The 19,724-nt window shown below is 36.9% G+C and overlaps 1 protein-coding gene across 1 annotated transcript in view; it reads right to left on the bottom strand.

Moving 5' to 3' along the window:
• Positions 1-19,724, bottom strand: part of ZSWIM6 (zinc finger SWIM-type containing 6) — a 200,662-nt gene that overhangs the window by 48,071 nt on the left and 132,867 nt on the right. Inside the window, exons 3-4 of the mRNA XM_057541153.1 lie at positions 8,612-8,760; positions 4,946-5,096 (exon numbers count right to left, since the gene is read on the bottom strand). Coding sequence (XP_057397136.1) covers positions 4,946-5,096; positions 8,612-8,760 — 300 coding nt within the window. The remainder of the gene's footprint in view (positions 1-4,945; positions 5,097-8,611; positions 8,761-19,724) is intronic.

Genomic DNA, 19,724 nt, shown 5'->3' with positions numbered 1-19,724 from the left:
ACCACAAGACTTCTGGAAAGAAGCGTTAACAGGAAGGCATAGAAATGGTGTAAGTGGTTAAGCTATATTCTCCTTGCACCCAGGGAAGACAAACTGGTAGGTGACAAGCAATCCCTGATATGTGGTTCATTGGGATTACATACTACACTTACAGCTACATGCAAGTTTCCAAGTCTGTACTGACATCTTTTTGCTGCAAGGGGGCTCTGGGAATTGCTGTTTTCTCCACTGCACTAGCAAAGACGTATCAACTTATATGGCAAACTGCACTGGAATGCTTTCCAGTTCTCGATGAGAAGCAGTCACTCCTTAGCCTATTCACTAGCCACCATCAACTTCAAAATGCAGAAAGCCTGAGTCTGAATTTACCATAGAAACTAAGTAAGGGGCTCCAAACAGTGGGGGAATTACTAAGCCTTTTGCTTTTGGAGACATAAGATGGCATATCACAGAAATTTCTCCACAATTACCTCCAAAGCAGAGCCTTTAGAATCTTAGTTCTGGCTGTGCACAAAGGCCCTCCTGTTACTTAGAGTACCATTTTGAATGTGTGACTTAAGCATATGTTTTCTTCCTTATTCAAGAATAGTGTGGGTGGGTGCAAAAGAGGCCAATAGAGATGACTACTTGTATCTGCGATGATAGCTGGGACAGGGTTCTAGGTCCATGGAGTAGGTAATTTTTAGTACTTTGCAATATCTGTGGTCCCAATGGGTGGGCTAAGTTCTCTATTGCTAAATGTAGATTTATCCTGATTCCAAGTCCCCTGAATCTTTATACCCACTCTATCTATCCAGCACCCTACCAAGGAACATTATATCTACTGCCTAATAAGGAAATGCAAACTAGAAAGAAACATCTAACTATGGCTATTTCTGCTCACACACAGTGAGGTACCTGTATCAAAAGCTTTGAAAAGAACTCAGAGATACCACCTTGTTCTTGTGAACTGAGAGAGCACAGCTCAGAGCAGTAAGGCTCTGGCAATGGCAGCCCAGCCTCTCCCAAAGAAACAAGGTTACATGCTAGAGAGCAAAACACATGACTCAGCTCAGAGAGAAAGTGTTTAAAATTTGGGGAGGAAAACATATTATGCAATACATATTACGAAAATGAAAATTTAAGAATTTTTCCCTGTGCTAAAACTGTAATTAAATCTTATTTAACTGTTTCCTCTAATGACATCCATTTTAATTAGGTTTTAATTGACCGGCAGCCACAACCTATAGTTTTATGAAGCAAAATAAAATTACAGTCTTGGAAGACATTTAAGGAAAGAGAACCATCAACACAGATGAGAGGTTACAATACATCCCCTCATCCCTAAAGACCCCCATGGTAATTAAGTGTGCTGAACAGACAGCCATTAGGGCTAACAGTAGGTGTGCTCACCAATCTGCACTGGGCTTGAAATAACTCTTGAGATCCAAGGGTTATTTCTGTGATCCGTATTCCAGAAAATCTGCATGGAGTAAAGAACACAACTGAAAAGGTATGTATTCTATAGCTCTACCAAAGATGTGTAGCCACTACCAAATATGCAGCCTCTACTGTTGCAGTGGGCTGTCTTAAGATTTTAATATATACATGTTCTTATAGCTGATCATGATACAACAACACTCATCTTCAGAAGACTGCCATATGTTTGGGAAAATGAACATTATGTAGAGAAAGTAAAATTAATATATGAAAAACTGATTCACATGCAAGATAAACGTATCTGTAAATGAGATGCACTAAACAGGATCTTAATAGTATGCATCTGTATCTATTTCACACTACATTATGAAAATCAGGGAGTAAATCAGAAAAATTAACTCAGACCAAATGAATATCATAGGCATTTATTTTAGAAAAGAACTGAGCATAATCATTCCTTTGTTAGCCAAAGGATGGGGCAAAGAAATTGGGCCTTTTGCTATCTCAAATAAGTACGCGTATCTTTATTTGAAAGAAAGAAAGAGTTAAATGAATATATGTTATTTTTAAAACTAATTTTGAAACATTGGTACTTAAATTTTAATAAATCACATATACTCAAAAAGTTGTAAATCTTGGGGAGGGGGATATCTGATCCTATGAAAAAAATACAGTTTTGTAATCTGGCTGACAATCTGATGCCTCTAAATCTCTCTGCCAAGAAGCAGTTCCTTGGCTAAGATACTCTTACTAGTACACTTTCATCAGATTAAGGCTTTCATGCCAGGAATTTTTTTCTCCTGGGGTACCGGCCATTGCCAGAAATGGACCTATTGAATCTACCGGTGCTAAGGAGTTAAGCATCTGAGATTTAATTTAACAGTTTCAGCTTTATTAAGCTGTCACAGAGCGGCCCTACTTTGATAACAGTAGCTGCTCCAATTATGGCTTGGTTTAGGGTTGACAAGTATAATGATTCATTCGTGGCACATGAGAAGCAATAAAAGGTTGTTTTGCATTACAGCTTTAAAAATGTGGGCACTTTTTTCATTTAATTTGTCACTTAGCTTTTGCTAAGAGGACATTTAAATTGCAGTAAAAGGCAAATGGGGCTTTTAGTTTAAATGTAATCCCCATATTTAAATGATCTGTAATGGTGCAGTGTTGGAGTGGGAACACTATTGTCTCACAGTGGGTCCTGATGGTGACATGTGACATTTGTATTCAGGTCCTGTATTATCCATGTGGCTAAAGGGCTTCCAATTTCATTTCACAGCCAGAAGCCTGCAGAAAACACCAATTAACTTGCAGATCCCATTTGCCGACAAAACTCAGCCTCTTCTCAATGTCTGGCATCTGGCAGTGCTCAGCATTTAATTCCAAAGCAGAGTCTTGAAGCAATGTGAGCCCTGTGCAGGGGCACAAAGTCAAATTCCCCCATTTTCTTAAGAAGCAAAACTCTTTCCTTTTGTAGTCCAGAAGCAACTTTAACTTTTTTGGTGAATGAATATTAAGATGTGATAACTGTTGTTACTCCTACATGAGATTCTTCACAGAACTTAGAACTCATTAAAATGGCAAGTGACCTCTGCTCACCATCACAGTATGTAGGAGAATTTATAGCAGTCTAGTGATGATTGGGTTCGGGGGAGGGAGGGTGATTTGTGAAAAAAGAAAATACAGGGCAAGAATAGGTATTCTTCATCCTGGACTAAAGTCAAAGAACTTGTTTAAAGCCTGGTCCATAACTAGAAAAGTAGTCCATCAGAGGGTATAACTAGCATTAGCTAGTGGAAACTTCCACCTAATGAGAATTAATACTTTTGATTGAGGGCTGAGGTACATAATTTTCAAAGCCAACTTGCAAAAGTGAAATATGACTAATGGATTAAATGCAAACCCTGAAAATTTTATTTAACTATATCACTTGTACATTTTTTTTTTGGTAAAATTTTAGTTGGTATTTTCTTTCTAATTAGTTATTTGTTACTTCTAAGCTTCTTTAAGTACCAAAGCTCTTTAAATTTTATTCATTTAATATTAATCCAATAATAGTTCTTTTTTTTAATGCTAATCCTTTTTACTGCCATAAACCAACTAGTCAATTCAACAGTTACTACAGAGTTACAAGATTGAGGAGTCTTTACTTGTAAATCACTCAGTATTCTATAAAAATTTTTGTTTAAACCATGCATTACACTTGTGTTCTCCAACCACCACACCGGGTCCCCAAACATTTCCTTCCAATACATTGAAAGGATCCACTGTAGTTACAGATTGATTTAAATTTTGATTGAGGGAAAGGCCACTAAGCACTACTTCAGGTGACCCAAGGGAAGTACTAAGATTAAGTTATTACAAGATACTTAATAAAAATATTAGGTAAAAAGGTCAACAAATATCTAACAGCTGGCAAATAGCAGACACACGTTAAAAAACAAACAACAAAACAAACAAGAGTTGTCATCCACAGCCCAGTTCCTGAACATACATCCTATTAATGGGAAAAAGGAAACTTTGGTGTCCAATTCTCTACCAACCTGCTGTACAACCCTAGGTCACACTATGTCATTTTGTGGAAGTCTTCTAACCTCCTCAGACTTCAGTTTCCTTATCTGTAAACAGTTCATCTCAAAGGTCCCTTCCAAGCATTATTATCATGTGGTATCTTCACAGACATCAGCCTCTCTTGGTCTAGACATGGGATCAATAGCATGATGTGGTCCATCATTAGCCAAGAAGAAGACAGAAGGTGAAGGTATGAAGACTTCTACTATTCAATTACACTGAAACTAGGATCTTCTAGTAAATATACGCATAACATAAAATTAATACAGGCATTGACAAAATATTTGCCAAAAATTCCATTTGTCACATATAGATTTCTTAATAGACAAGAAAACAAATACATTATTAATTTCCCTAGCAATGAGCATTGAGTAACAAGAGTCATCCCCCCCAAACTTCCCAGTAAACATGAGTAGTAGATTTCTCATTTTTTCAACCACCTGCTATATTTATATCTTTACCACCACGGATTTGGAAAGCAATAAAAATTAGAGTTTGCCATGTCTTTTCCATTCTGACAATCAACAGTCCATCTAAGTCAATAATAACGAAAAAAATGAAATGAATATTCAAGCTACTTTTGATACTTTTAATGTGGGCAAAAGGGGAAAACAGCCAAATTTTAGCTGAACTGATTACAATATCAGTCTAGAAATAAGTAATCAGTTCTATTATACCAAATACCTGTTTTGAAATATAGCTTTTTTTTTTCAAATATTTAAAAGCAGATCCCGGGCTTGCTTTCCTCAACACCAGACAATTCCCCAAAAACACTGCCAAGATTGGTTCCTGCAAATGCCTCATTCTTCCTATTCTTCTAACAAGTGTATAATGGCAACACGTTCATATAAAAGTAGCTGTCTCTCCTGCAGTACTCTGACCATGCTCTTTAAACATTCAACCATGGTCTTTGTCCACACACAACTCAATGGCAATCCATCAGGAAATTTATACTTACCCAGCTCATCCCAGAGCTGCCTATATTTGTCAGTCATTGCGGTGCCTTGTTGCCTCCAAAGTGACAGACGTGGGTCAGCCATGAACTGCTCTGTTATCAAAGTCAACATTCGGGCCCCGTTTGAGTCCCTCATCTTCAACATCTCCCGCACCTAGTGGGGAAAAAACAGACCTTCAGAAAAATGTTTAAAAATGAACAGCAATACAGAGACAGACTACTTTATTTCTTTGGGGAAGCAGGGTGGGGTGGTGGTGGTGGTGATGGTGAAGTCTTGACACCATCCTTCTTAAGCAAACAAAAGTTGTTAAAAACGAGCCTCTGAGGGACTTGCCTGGCAGCCTAGTGGTTAAGACTTCACCTTCCAATGCAGGGGGTGCGGGTTTGATCCCTGGTCAGGGAGCTAAGGTCCCACATGCCTCGTGGCCAAAAAAACAAAATATAAAACAGAAGCAGTAATGTAACAAATTCAATAAAGACTTTAAAAAAAAAAAAAAAAGTCCACATCAAAAAAAAAAAAACATAAAAAAGAAAAAAACAACAAAAAAATGAGCCTCTGCCGTAAATGGCAATTTAATCAGAGAACTGACCATTAATTTTTTAAAATTATGTTTTAGAATCCACACAAGGAAAAGAAATTTGTGTAACTTCCCAATTTTCCCCCAAAATGTTTTTTGTTAGCCTACATAAAAATAATACCAAAATAAACAAGACAAATCATTTGGCACCTTCCTGACTCCCTAACTGATTGCACTTACCACCAGAGTAGTAGAGTCTAAAGCACTGTACTGAGAACTCTTTAGAGATCTTCTAAATTGATCTGATAGTGTTTATAATAATAGCATCTGTCCTTCCGTTTTTTTTAAAAAGAGCTTTATTGAGACGTAATTCACGTACATACAATTCACCAATTTAAACTGTACAATTTAAACCTCTTTCAGTGGTTTTTAGTATATTCAAGTACAGGTTCTACAAGTGCCTCATTTTTTGAGGTAAATTAGTAATTTCACTAGATTCTTTCTCACCGAGGATTTCGATGTAAAGAGCAACAGCATACTTCTATCCACTCGGATGGGACTGTTTCTGCAATGGTAAGAGGAAATGTAAAGAGCTGTAGGTTCAGAACTCTCTTGCTCCAAATGAGCAATCCTTGAAGCGGAATCATAACCACTGACCTAGTAAGTTAACTTGGCTTCTCTGCTGGAACCTCAAGCTCTGTCCATTATTCTTCTGTTACATTTCCCAAATAAACGAGAAAACAAGAAAAGAAACACAAGGCTAAGTTGCTCTACAGGAAATCCTAAATGAATCCATCCATTCTTAAAGTCTGTACCGCTATGTGTTCAATGAATAGGAATCCCAGCTGAACATCAGTTCTCTGTGTAGAAAATTAGTGGAGCAAGGTCATGAGTAGTAGATAAGGAGAGGGGAGTTCTTTTATTCAAAATTCTTTCCATGTGAAAGCCAAATGAAGGAGGAAACAGCAGATCTTCAATAAAGCAGCCTAAACCTCTAGATCAATAGGTTCTGCCTCAGTCCTGTACCCTGACAAGTAATGGAACCCTCCCCTCAAACCAGGCTTCAGAATTTGAGCCTTGTAGAGAACTCAAATGTACTTCTGCACTGAATCACAAGGGTATGCTTCCAGGAGGGTTTTTTCAGTAATCTTAAGAAGTACTAAAAAGGAGAAAGAAATGGAGTTGCTATTTATCGGACATCTTGCTAAAGAGTTTTACATTCATGCTTACCTTTTAATCTTCACAACAACCATATAAAGTAGGCCAGATTATAAGCCCCATTTTACAGATTATAAAGCCAAAGGACAAGAGGAACAACTGGAATCAGAACCCAGATCTGCCTTAACTCTGGAAGTTATGCCATTTCCAAAATTAGATGTTGCTCTTACTTCATATGGCTTATACAATGTGTACATCATATATGAGGATAAAAATAGCAACTGCAGGTCAGTCTAATACCTCTTTCACATTGCTTCCACTAGGCCACAGTGTACTCTCTGCTGATACGAGAAGCTATGAAGTACTTTCTGTGTGTCTAAATATACCAAAACTTTAATATTACCTCTGTATATCATGGATTTAATTTAGTATTTATTTTCCTAATAAATTTCTAACCTACTACTCAGTTAGCAATAGCAATGAAAATAAATGCTTTACTATTAAGCATACAAACCAGAACTATTAACCCATACTCAAATACATATACATTAATTACAGCCTAATGGTAATTAATTTTCAGACTGTTGACTGTGAGGTATTACAAGAGTCTGAAGTGCCTATGAATTACCAAAGAATGATTAAATCATGTGAAATAATTTTAGAGTTAAATGTATTTTTACTGTAATCTAATTCTTGAAAAATTGGCAATCTAAGTATGGTATATAGAATAAATCTTTTTTTTTTTTTTTAAGGCTGCATCACGTGGCATGCTGGATCTTAGTTCCCTGACCAGGGATTGAGCCTGTGCCCCCTGCACTGGGAGCATGGAGTTTTAACCACTGAACCACCAGGGAAGTCCCAGGATAAAACTTCACTTAAAGGGTTTTCATTAATCAGAATACACTAATTTTTCGCTATAAGCAGTAACAGAGTTTACTCTAATTCTTCTGAACTAAAAAAGCTTTTAATTATTATGAATATTAGAGAAGTTGTTTAACAGAAGTATCAATGAACAAAAACCAATTTGAATACGTTATCTATAAAGATGGCTGTACCCCCAATGAAAAGACATTGCTTTAATATTATTTAAAAAGCATTTTATCCAGTATTTAGATATGTGTTTATGGTACTAAGAGTTCTGTGTAAAGCAACAGACACAGCTTCTGTTCACAATGAACTTATATGAAGATAACTTTGTTTCTTAGGCTATCAAATTTTGGTGATGAAAATTAACATTTACCAAGGCCCAACTACTGTTAGACACCATTATCATTTAACACCATAATCACAACAACTTGAATGGATGTGCTACTATTAGCTAATTTTATAGATGAGGAAACTGACTTAAATAACTTGCCAAGGTACATACACTCAATAAGATTTAGAACTGAGATTTAAACCCAGGTTTGTATGACTCCAAAGTTTATGCTCTTGAAACTAATTTAAAGATACTGACATTAAACTAATTATATAAAGCACATCTTAAGGACTATATTCAAAGGTATGCTCTACTTGGGAAAATTAACTAGAAGAAGAAAAAACTTGAAAAGATGGCATTTCAAATAACATTGAGCTATTTTATTTTTAGTACTGAACAGTTTTTCAAAATTGTATAAATTGCCACCATTTTATTAATAAGAGCTGAGAAAGACAAAAATGGCCCATATCTTGTCTAAAGACACCTAAGTAAATTAATGCTTGCATTACAACACAGAAGTCTCTAATGGTTGATAATAACCTAGTCTATTCTTCCCCCCACCCCCCGTTTGGCCATGCCACATGGCTTGCGGGATCTTAGTTCCCCAACCAAGGATTGAACCAGGGCCCTGGCAATGAAAGCACCAAGTTCTAACCACTGGAACGCCAGGGAATTCCCAATTCTTAAAAAAATAAATAAGAATTTAAAAAGAAGCCTTTATCCTATTGTAAACATGATCATATATACTTTCTATAAATGTATATAGAATATTTCTTTAAAAATAAAAAGTCATACCTTTGCAAAGAGCAAATTAAGCTGCTTCCCTGATCCGTGGTACCCGCCCTGGGAAAGGAACAGTTTAACCTGTTCTTGAACCTGCTCTTCATCTAAGTGCCAGCAGTTTTCATCATCTATACTAGCACCTGCTGTTGGATCAGGAGCACCTAGAAATAGAAAGAAAAAAATAACACATATGCTAGGAAAAACTCTGGGCTAAAAGGGCTCTGATAATAAACTCGAAAAGAATTAAGATTCTGTATTTTTTGCCTAAACACTTTTTAATCCAATCTCAATTTCAATATACATACAAATGTATGACCGAAAATAAATGTAAAAATTATTCTTTTATTGCCAGAACTTTGCTGATTTGTGCTAAGCCAAAGGGCGATGACTTTAGAGCTGAGAGGTTTCCCTTTTTTAAGATCAGAGACTATACCGTTGGAGATGAGTTTACAGGTTCTCTAAAGAAAAAAAAATTCACAAAAATGTCTCATTGTAAATATGTGATGTTTATAAAAGCTCTACTGTGTAGGACACGTTAGTAAAATGTTTTTCAGAGACATCAGAAAAATATGAAACAAAGTAAACTCAGCAGCGTATTTCTCTTTACTATGTTAATTCAAGAAGCTTTCACCATTATCTGCTGCTGTATAAACTACATGCTGACATAAGTCTTTAGTTGCAGAAAACCAAAGATTAAAAAGGGAAATCAAGCCACATGGGAACAGGCAGTGCAGCTGTTGTACTAAACCAGGTTGTAGTATCACCTTGCCAAAACTGCGTAAATATTTTATTGCTGAAGTATGCATAAAAGATAACAGCTACCTAACAAGCCCTGTGTGTAGACTACCTTAGAAACTCAGAAATTCCCCAGATATTTAGGCAGGTGAAAATTGTTTCATTATTTATTAATAAAATAAAATAAAATGGTATTTAAGGCCTAAGATTCATAAGTAATACAAAAACTAAAATCTCTTCTCAATAGTGTTTCATTGCCTTATCAACCCTTAAAAAAATACATTTGTAGGTGTGGTTCTACACTTCTTTTCTTTTAATGATCTAATGCAGACTCAATTGGCCGAGGAAATGATCACTAAGATGTGCTTAGAACCAGGGTCCATTAGTCCCTAGGAGGAAGACAATGGGTCTGTGAACCTCCCTGAAAAAGTGTGCATTCATTCATTCAGCTGACATATTTACTGAGTGAGTGCCCTCTGCTAGACTTGGGGATGGACTGGGGTACAAAATAGAATTCCTCTCCTCACAGAATTTACCATCTAGTTCAATGGCTTTCAAACTTTTTTGACTAAGGCCCACAATAAGAAATATAATTTATATCATACTCAATACACCTGTGTATCTGGACACTTATATCATCACACCTATTTATTAATCTGAAGCAAAGGTATAATGAAAAAATACCCTTATTGTAAGTGAAGAGGTCTGATATTTTCTATACTATTTTATTTTTTAAAAAGGTCTGTCATAATTTTTAAAACTGATTTCATAATGTATAATGGGTTGCAATCCACTATATGAGAAACACTGTTTTAAGTATGTGAAATAAATATCAAATGCAATAATCACACATACAAATTTACAATAATAAATGAACTAATTGTTCATAGAGGAGGACAAAGTGCCAGGAGATCGTATCAGAGAGCTCTGACCCGGCCTTGAATTGGCAGAATAAGCATACCTTGAGGAAATGGAATTTGAGCTGAGATCTGCCTTAAGTAGATAAGAAGATAAATTAAGGCAGGAAAAGGAAGCACTGGGTCTGCATGTGAGACTAAGAGCTTAGGCAGAGGTCTCGGGCATAAAGGAACATGGTACGTGGATGAAACAAAAGATAGTCCATGTCCATGCAACTCAAAAGTAGATGATAAGGAAGAAGAGCAATACAAGACAACTCTAGAGAAGAGAAGGGACAACTCTTGCCAGGCCAGAGGGCCCTGACAAGTGAGGAGCTTAGTTTTTCTCCCTAAAAGTAATGAATGGGAATTCATGACAAGGTTATCCAAAGTGGAAGAATGGAATACTCTAGATAGTAAAAGATGTTCTGTCCTGATGTACATCAATTTCAACATTCCTGTCATGGAATATTATGCAGCCATAAAAATGAATGTGAAGATTCTTTATGTACTACAATGGAAAGATAGCCAGGATACACTGTGGAATGAAAAAAAAAAAATCAAGGTGAAGAAAGTATACATACTGTGCCACCTTTTATGTAAATGAAGATTTACATAAAGAAGATTTAAAAAGAGCTTATGTGTTAGTATTTCCTTACCTATGCATAAAATATCTTGGAAGAATGATTAGAATGAGCAACCCAGTTACATGAGGGAAGGAGGTTCTTCACTGAATACCTTTTTCATACTTTTAAAATCTTAAAACCACATGAATATATTCATGTATCTAAAAATATCTCTAAAGTGTGGAGAATGGATAGGGAGCAAAAATATTTAAGAGTGGAACAGTGAGGGTGATATATTGATGATACAATATAGAAAGGATAATAATGGTAGCTTAAAAAACATCAGTGAGAACAGAAATGGAGAATCTGACAGAAATTTAGGATATAAAAGCAAAAGAACTTGGTGAAGAAGTAGATACATGAGATATGGGCGATCAGGGGGCTGAGAGAGACATGGTTTTCTGGATTAAACAACTGGATGAAATACTGGACAACTCACTGACACACAGACCACCAGAGCAGGATCAGTTTCGGGGGTGGGAGGGACAGTGTTTAGATCATAAGCTCAATTTTATTTTTATTATTATTATTATTTTTAAAAAAATTTTGGCCGCACTGCACAGAATGCAGCATCTTAGTTCCCTGACCAGGGATTGAACCCACACCCCCTACAGTGGAAGTGTGGAGTCTTAACCACTGGACCGCCAGGGAAGTCCATGAGTTCAGTTTTAGACATGGTGAATTTCAAGTACCTCTGAGATAGCTGGCCAAGAAGAGGGGACAGGATTTCAAGTAGGGAGCTGGATATACTATGGGACACAATACAGGGTCAAGAGAGCGTCTAAGATGGAACCCTAAGGAAGGCCAACACTTAAAGGCTGGGCAAGAGAATAAGGAAGGATAGCAATGGGAACGAGTAGCCTATTAGGAAGGGCAGGAGAGACAGGCTGGCTCTTCCAGAAGGCAGAGAAAGCTGTTCCAAGTAGGGAGTTATTTAAGCTACCAGGGAGCAAGGATTATATCTGCCCTGTTCACCACTGCCTCCTAACACCTAGCTGGTGTTTGCCATTATCAGGCAATCAAGTACTGGGAGGAACGGGGGGAAAAGAGGGAGAGAGAAAGGCATAAATACATTCCACCCCTACCAAGAAAAGGAATCCTAACAGAAAGGAACCACTGCTAAAGTATCCTCACATGCATTATCTCATCTTCTTCTCACAATGTCCCCTGGAGGTGAGTATAGCTCTGATCCCCTTTCTACAGAAGGAGAAACAGGTTCAGAGTGGTTACGACTTGTCCACAGCCACAATGCCAAATCCGGTCTCCCATTTCTCTCCCCTGCTGAAGAATATATCCCAGAACCCTGGAGCTCAAGTTTAACCCTGAAGGTATCAAGGCAGCAGTTATCAACCGTAAATCAAAGATAAATTTAAGGAAGGATACTGAGATCTGTTAGCGTGTTTCTCTTTTACAGGAAAATTTAAGGACACACAACGTTGTGAAGAGTTAACTAACTACTGGGGTTACATCTGTAACCCCTAATCTAGCTCATCCCTTTGATTCTAGAGAAAGACAGACACAGACTCACAGACACAGACACACAACTGCACAAAGACAGGCCACCACTTCCTCAACCCTAAACTTCTATAATGTAGGAATAAAAAATTAAGTAATCAGTTGATAAATAAAACATAAATTTACTCTAAACACAGCTCAACATTTTAGGAATAAAGACGTGTACACTTTACATTATAGACCAGGAAATTAATGTCTACAACAACAACCCCCCCCAAAAGAGCAAATTTATTTATTAAACTTTTTTTTTTTTAATTTATTTTTGGCTGCATTGGGTCTTCGTTGCTGTGCGTGGGCTTTCTCTAGTTGAGGCGAGCGGGAGCTACTCCTCGCCGTGGTGCGCGGGCCTCCCACTGCAGTGGCCTCTCTCGTTGCAGAGCACGGGCTCCAGGCGCGCGGGCTTCAGTAGTTGTGACTCGCAGGCTCCAGAGCTCAGGCTCAGCAGTTGTGGCGCACGGGCCCAGTTGCTCCGTGGCATGTGGGATCTCCCTGGACCAGGGATCGAATCCATGTCCCCTGCACTGGCAGGCAGATTCCCAACCACTGCGCCACCAGGGAAGTCCTATTTATTAAACTTTAATGCCAAAATTTAAACACTTAAATCCTAACATGTCTTGATTACATGCATTAAAGTATTGCCCAAGCCTTGTATAAAATGTAGATTTGCAAAACTTATTTCTACTTGTTAACAGCTGTCTATAATCAAAGACAAACCTCTCGGCATTTAGCTTTGAGAAAGGTATGCAAAGAGAATCATAATTCATGTATTTATACATCTGCTATTAGATATTCCCCCAGTTGGGCAGGAACCAGAACCTGTGTATGTAAATTAAATGATCCATTAAAGTGTTTTAAAACCTATCATATTTTTTAACCCTTATTTATATTTATAATTATAAATGCTATAACTTTTACAAGTGTATAATTAATCTTTGTGAGCATTTTATTACTGAGGCTTAATTCTTCAAAGTTTCAAGCCTTCAGGGAAAGTGAAATTATCTGTTGAAAAAAGTGAAACAGTTTAATTATCTCTCACTCCCAGCCAGGGTGTGTGGATTTGATTCACCCTCCTACCTTGCTTATTACATAATGCCACAGGAGAAGAGCAAAGGAGAGTTCAGAGACAAGAAGGACTACTGCCCAAGTCTCTGGCTTTCCCTGCCTGCTACTTGATTTGGTTCTGATTTAGTTTTGATTTACCCCAATGCCAAAAACTCTTACCCCAGCGGTTCCCAAAATTAGGAGTAAATCAAAACTCCTGAGGCACACCGTGAAAAACAGATGCTTAGGCACCGCTTCAGACCTACTGAATCAGAATCTTTGCCACAGATAAAAAGGCAGGGGCAGTGGGGGTGGGGAGTGTGGCTGGGAAACACTAGTCTATATTTGGAGAGAATCTTAAACATGGTGGCACATTTTGGATCTTAGTTTTGAAAAGTATTCAGGGTCCTAAGTCATCAGACAGACGCCTCTCCAACGTACTGACTGAAGTAAATTTAGGACATATTGACTGAGATCTCTGTCTCTTGTCACAAAAACGGTCACTTCTAAGCACTGGGCAACACCAAATCATTCTGCAAATTTTAAACTGAGATATTAAGACATGTTCACAACTGGCTTATACTATGTTTGGTATGTGGAATTATCCACAGCTTTGGGTTCTAACGGGGAACTTAAAGCTTTCTCTTTTCTTAAACTGCTGGAAAACAAATTCAAACAAGAAGTGAAAGGCTTTAGTTTACATCTTCATCTTAACTGTGACCTAACTGCTTTAGTAACACTGTTGTCCAAATAATGCTTTAAGCGTTTTATATTTATGTAGCAGTGTTCTTTTTTGTTAAAATTAAATTGTCAAATTCAGTCTACAGAGGCAGAATGCAGGCAGCAGATGTCTACACTGCAGAGGTGATTAATTCAGCCTCTTTTGCAGGACCTATAGAAGAATGCCATCTCCTACAGTTTTAGTGCCTGCTGTTAAAGATAGGAAACATTAAGTCTGTGGCTTACAAAGACACCAGTACACCTGTCTTATAAGCTGAAGGCAAAATCCTGACATCAACCATTGGCACCAAGAGAGGAAAGGCAAGGCAGCAAACTTGAGAGATTCAGGCTCAGAAAAAAAATCTTTCTTTAGAGAGGACAAGAACTAGAAGACCACTGAAAAATGATGTGCATTGAATAAACACACACTTGAGAAAAGCTTTAAATTTTATTCTTACTGAAATCCCCATTTCTAGGTAGTGACCAATGCCTTCATTTCAATATACAATTTTGTGGTGGCTGAAAGAGCCAGATCCTTTATCACCTATTCTCAGTGGTCAGTCCATGTAATTCTACGGCCATGATGCAGTGTGGTGTCCTCTCCAGGAGCTGTTAGAGGACAACCTGTTTTCCTTAGCCTGCAGGCTAATGACAGAAGGAGCCCTGGCTTGCATCAGGCTCTGCTCCCTCAACAAGCCACCTTCCCTTTAGCTAAATTCCAAGGAAATAAATAAGTAGCACGGTAATCAGGATATCATCTCAGGGAACTCAAATAGGCCTGTCAGGGTTTATAGCCCTTCCTCTATTCTTTTCCACTCACCTGACTTTATTACTCATCTCTTATTATCATTTAATTTACTTCAGAAGTTCAATGATATACTTATTCATGTACAGAAATAATCATGTATTTTATATGGATAAAAAGCAATAAAATATTTGTACATTCACCAATGCTCATTTTAAAAATTCAGAGTATAAGCATAGAGTGCTTAAGAGGTTAAGTCATTTTCCATAACTTAGCTAACAAATGTATTAATGTATTAGCAATTACTTGGTACACAAACATAAATAATTAAATGCAAAGTTCTCAGAAAGTCTCATTTTTACATAACCTGACTCTTCAGATTTATTAAGAGAGATCTACTATGTTTGCAAGGTTCAAGAATGGTTTGCTCAGATTATTTTTAAAGATGTTTTTTAAAAAAAAGTTCACAAATATTTTCCTCAACTGTCTTGAAGACTCACGTCAACTGCCACATCACAATGATGGAGATATAGCAACTCAGATTTACTCCTTTTTAACCCTCCTAACCTTATGAAATAGGCACTCTTTCCTAACCACGTTTTACAAATAAGAAAACAAAGCCCTGAAGAGATTCAGTTCCCTGCCTCCACTCAAAGAGCTGGAAAGCAAAGGGACCAGAATTCTAATGTAGGCTGTCTAACTTCTAAGCTCTTAAACACTCTGAATACTTTTACAGTGGGAGGTAAGAGAAACCTACAGGGAGGGAGATGGGAATAATAAGCTCATCTAGCCAACATGAAGACTTAGGATCAGTTAAAGGAGAGAGGGATGGCAAGGAAACTGATCACAGCTGGTAACAATTCTCCGAAAATCATGAGAGTTGGGGTAGTGTCAGAGATGGCTATAGGGTGTGAGGGAAGGCAAGATTTGGAGGTGAAAAGAGAAAGGATAAAGGGTATTGGGCTAAAAGTAACTTGGCTGTCTCTGCATTACCCTGTCAAATACATGACGTGTCAGAGATGTGACTCCTCCCAATTAGGAGACAGAAGTCCTAAGATTACTTCTCATTTGCTAAAATGTTTTTTCATGTGAAGATGATCATGTGTACATGATTGTATATTTCAACAATTTTTTAGAACAAAATAAAAATCATATTATGGAAACATCAAGGTCTAATTAAAACTTAAGGGAAAAACTGGTAATTTTTGGAGGGAAATTTGGCAGCAATTACAAAACCCAAAATGCCGATACCAATTGTTCTGGCATTTCTACTACTAAGAATCTATTCCTCAAAAGCATTTGCACAAATCCACACATACACAAAGAATGGTCACAGCAGCACTGCACATAGTAGGAAAAAAATGAAAACAACTTCAAAATCCTTCAGTATGTTAATGATTAAATATATCCAGAGTACATAATACTACATGCAACAGTTAACACAGTACAAGACCTATTTGTACTAACAAGAGAAGACAGTCATGATATATTAAAAGAAAAAAGAAACTGCAAAAAAAAGTTTTTAAAATTGTTTTTTAAAAATTGCATACATGTGTGCACAAAGAAAACCTGCCTCTGAGGACTCTAAACCACACTGTCAGCCGTGGTTGCCAGGGAATGAGGGAGCTACTGGAGACTAAGGCCGGGGAGCTGTTGGGAGACAGTGAGTACTTGTCTTTTTATCTTCAGATACTTCTATACTTCCATACATCTTTTCAACATGCAGTCTTCTTTTTCTTTTTTTTACTTTTAAGTTTCACACTACTGTACTTTGAGATAGCACATTTAAAGCAACTTTAATTCTGTCCTATAGATAGATTTGCTAATTACATTGACCACCAGTAGTAGGTCATACCTTTGTTTCACCAAATGTCAACACCAGAATGGTCTACAATAGAAAGGATAATGCCTGTAATAACAAAATTATCTCCCTAGGATAACTGCACAAACTGGTTGCTAATGCAAGCCCAATTACAAGGACTATGACCTTCCACAGAGAAACAAAATGAAGAGAGGTGTGACATGAGGCCTCCATCAAACAACTCCAACTGTCACTCACTGCTAGATTTGGAACAAGTATGTGCACAAGAATAAATCTCCAAGTTCTTAACAAGAACAAAATGGAATAAAAAATGATATGGTTACTTTTTTTAAAAGTATAGCTGATTTACAGTATTATATTAGTTTTAGGTGTACAGCATAGTGGTTCAGTATTTTTACAGATTACACTCCGTCAAAGGTTATTACAAGATAATGGCTATAAATTTCCTGTGCTATATAAAATATCCCTGTTGCTTACCTATTTTATACACAGTAGTTTGTATCTCTTAATCTCATACCCCTAATTTACCCCTCCCTTCCTTCTCTCTCCCCTCTGGTAACACTAATTTGTTTTCTGTGTCTGTAAGTCTGTTTCTGTTTTGCTATATACATTTGTTTTTATTATTTTTTAGATTCCACATATCAGTGATATCATATAGTATTTGTCCTTCCCTGTCTGACTTATTTCACTGAGCATAATAGTCTCTAGGTCCATCCATGTTGCTACAAGTGGCAAAATTTCATTCTTTTATATGGCCAACTTGTATTCCAATGCATTTATATACCACTTCTTCTTTAACTATTTGTCAGTTGATGAACACTTGGGTTGCTTCCACATCTTGACTATTCTAGATAAATAGTGCTGCTATGAACATTGGGGTGCAAGTATCTTTTAGAATTAGTGTTTTCATTTTTACTGCATATATATTCAGGAGTGGATCATATGTTAGTTCTTTTTTTTTTTTAAATATTTATTTATTTAGGCTGTGCTGGGTCTTAGCTGCAGCATGAAGGATCTTTTTTAGTTGCGGCATGTGGACTCTTAGTTGTGGCATGCATGTGGGATCTAGTTCCCTGACCAGGGATCGAACCCGGGCCCCCTGCATTGGGAGTGTGAAGTCTTAGCCACTGGACCACCAGGGAAGTCCCGTTATTTCTATTTTTAGTTTTTGTTTTTGTTTTTTTGAGGAACCTCCATACTGTTTTCCACAGTGGTTGCAACAATTTACATTCCCACCATCAGTGTATGAGGGTTCCCTTTTCTCCACATCCTCTCCAACATTTGTTATTTGTAGACTTTTTGATGATTGTCACTCTGACAGGTGTGAGGTGATGATATCTCATTGTTGTTTTAATTTGCATTTCTCTAATAATTAGTGATGTTGACCATCTTTTCATGTGTCTATTAGCCATCTGTATGTCTTCTTTGAAAAAATGTCTCTTCAGGTCTTTGCCCATTTTTTGATTGGGTTTTTTTTTTTTTAAGATTTGATGAAAGTTCATAATAATGCAATTGACAAGGAAATTTAGTTATTTCTGAGATATACATTTTAAAGTAATAACTAGAATTATGACTTATAACATTATACCAGAACATATAAGATTTTATTTTATTTTTATTTTTTTTGATTCTGAGTTCCATGAGCTGTTTGTATATTTTAGATATTAATCCCTTGTCGGTCATATCATTTGCAAATATTTTCTCCCATTCCATAGGCTGTCTTATCGTTTTGTCAATGGTTTCCTTTGCTGTGCAAAAGCTTCGAAGTTTAATTAGGTCCTAGTTGTTTATTTTTGCTTTTATTTCTTTTGCCTTAGGAGACAGATCCAAAAAAATATTGCCATGATTTATGTCAAGGAGTGTTCTGCCTATATTCTCTTCTAGAAGTTTTATGGTTTCAAGGTCTTACATTTAAGTCTTTAATCCATTTTGAATTTATTTTTGTTTATGGTGGGAGGAAATGTTCTAATCTCTGTTTCACATGTGGCTATCCAGCTTTCCCAGAACCACAAGTTGAAGAGACTGTCTTCTCTCCATTGTATATTCTTGCCCCCTTTGCTGTAGGTTAATTGACCATAGGTGTGTGAACTTATTTCTGGGCTCTCTATTCTGTTCCACTGATCTATGTGTCTGGTTTCTGTACCAGTACTACACTGTTTTGATTACTGTAGCTTTGTAGTATAGTTTGAAGTGCGGGAGGGTGATAGCTCCAGCTTTGTTCTTTTCTCTCAAGATTGCTTTGGCCATTCTGGGTCTTTTGTGGTTCCATATGAATTTTAGGATTTTTTTGTCCTAGTTTTGTGGAAAATGTCATGGGTATTTTGATAGGGATTGCATCAAATCTGTAGATTGCCTTGGGTAGCATAGCCATTTTAACAATATTAATTCTTCCAATTCAAGAGCACGAGATATCTTTCCATTTCTTTGTATCATCTTCAATTTTCTTCATCAGTGTTTTATTGTTTTCAGAGTATAGGTCTTTCACCTACTTGGTTAAGTTTATTCCTAGGTATTTTACTCTTTTTGATGCAATTTTTAACAGGACTTTTTTTTACATTCTTTTTCTGATATTTCATTGTTAGTGTATAGAAATGCAACAGATTTCTGTATATTAACCTTGCATCCTGCAACTTTACTGAATTCATTTACCAGTTTTTGGGTGGAGACTTTAGGGCTTTCTCTGCAAATAATGACAGTTTTACTTCTTCCCTTTCAATTTGGATGCCTTTTATTTGTTTTTCTTGTCTGATTGCTGTGGCTAGGTCTTCCAATACTATGTTAAATAGAAGTGGTGAAAGTGGGCATCCTTGTCTTGTTCCTGAACCTGGAAGAAAAGCTTTCAGCTTTTCACCACTGAGTATGATTTTAGCTATGGGTTTCTCATAAATGGCCTTTATTACATAATAAAGGACACTTACTTTTTGTTTAACAAACTGTGAGTGCCCATTACATCTTCTTTTGTTTGTTTTTTAATTTTTATGTATTTACTTATTTTTGGAGTACAGTTGCTTCCACAATGTTGCGT

The sequence above is a fragment of the Balaenoptera acutorostrata genome, chromosome 2 (genome assembly GCF_949987535.1).
Source record: "Balaenoptera acutorostrata chromosome 2, mBalAcu1.1, whole genome shotgun sequence".
Taxonomy (NCBI): domain Eukaryota; kingdom Metazoa; phylum Chordata; class Mammalia; order Artiodactyla; family Balaenopteridae; genus Balaenoptera; species Balaenoptera acutorostrata.
This window is presented reverse-complemented; position numbering and strand designations above follow the sequence as displayed.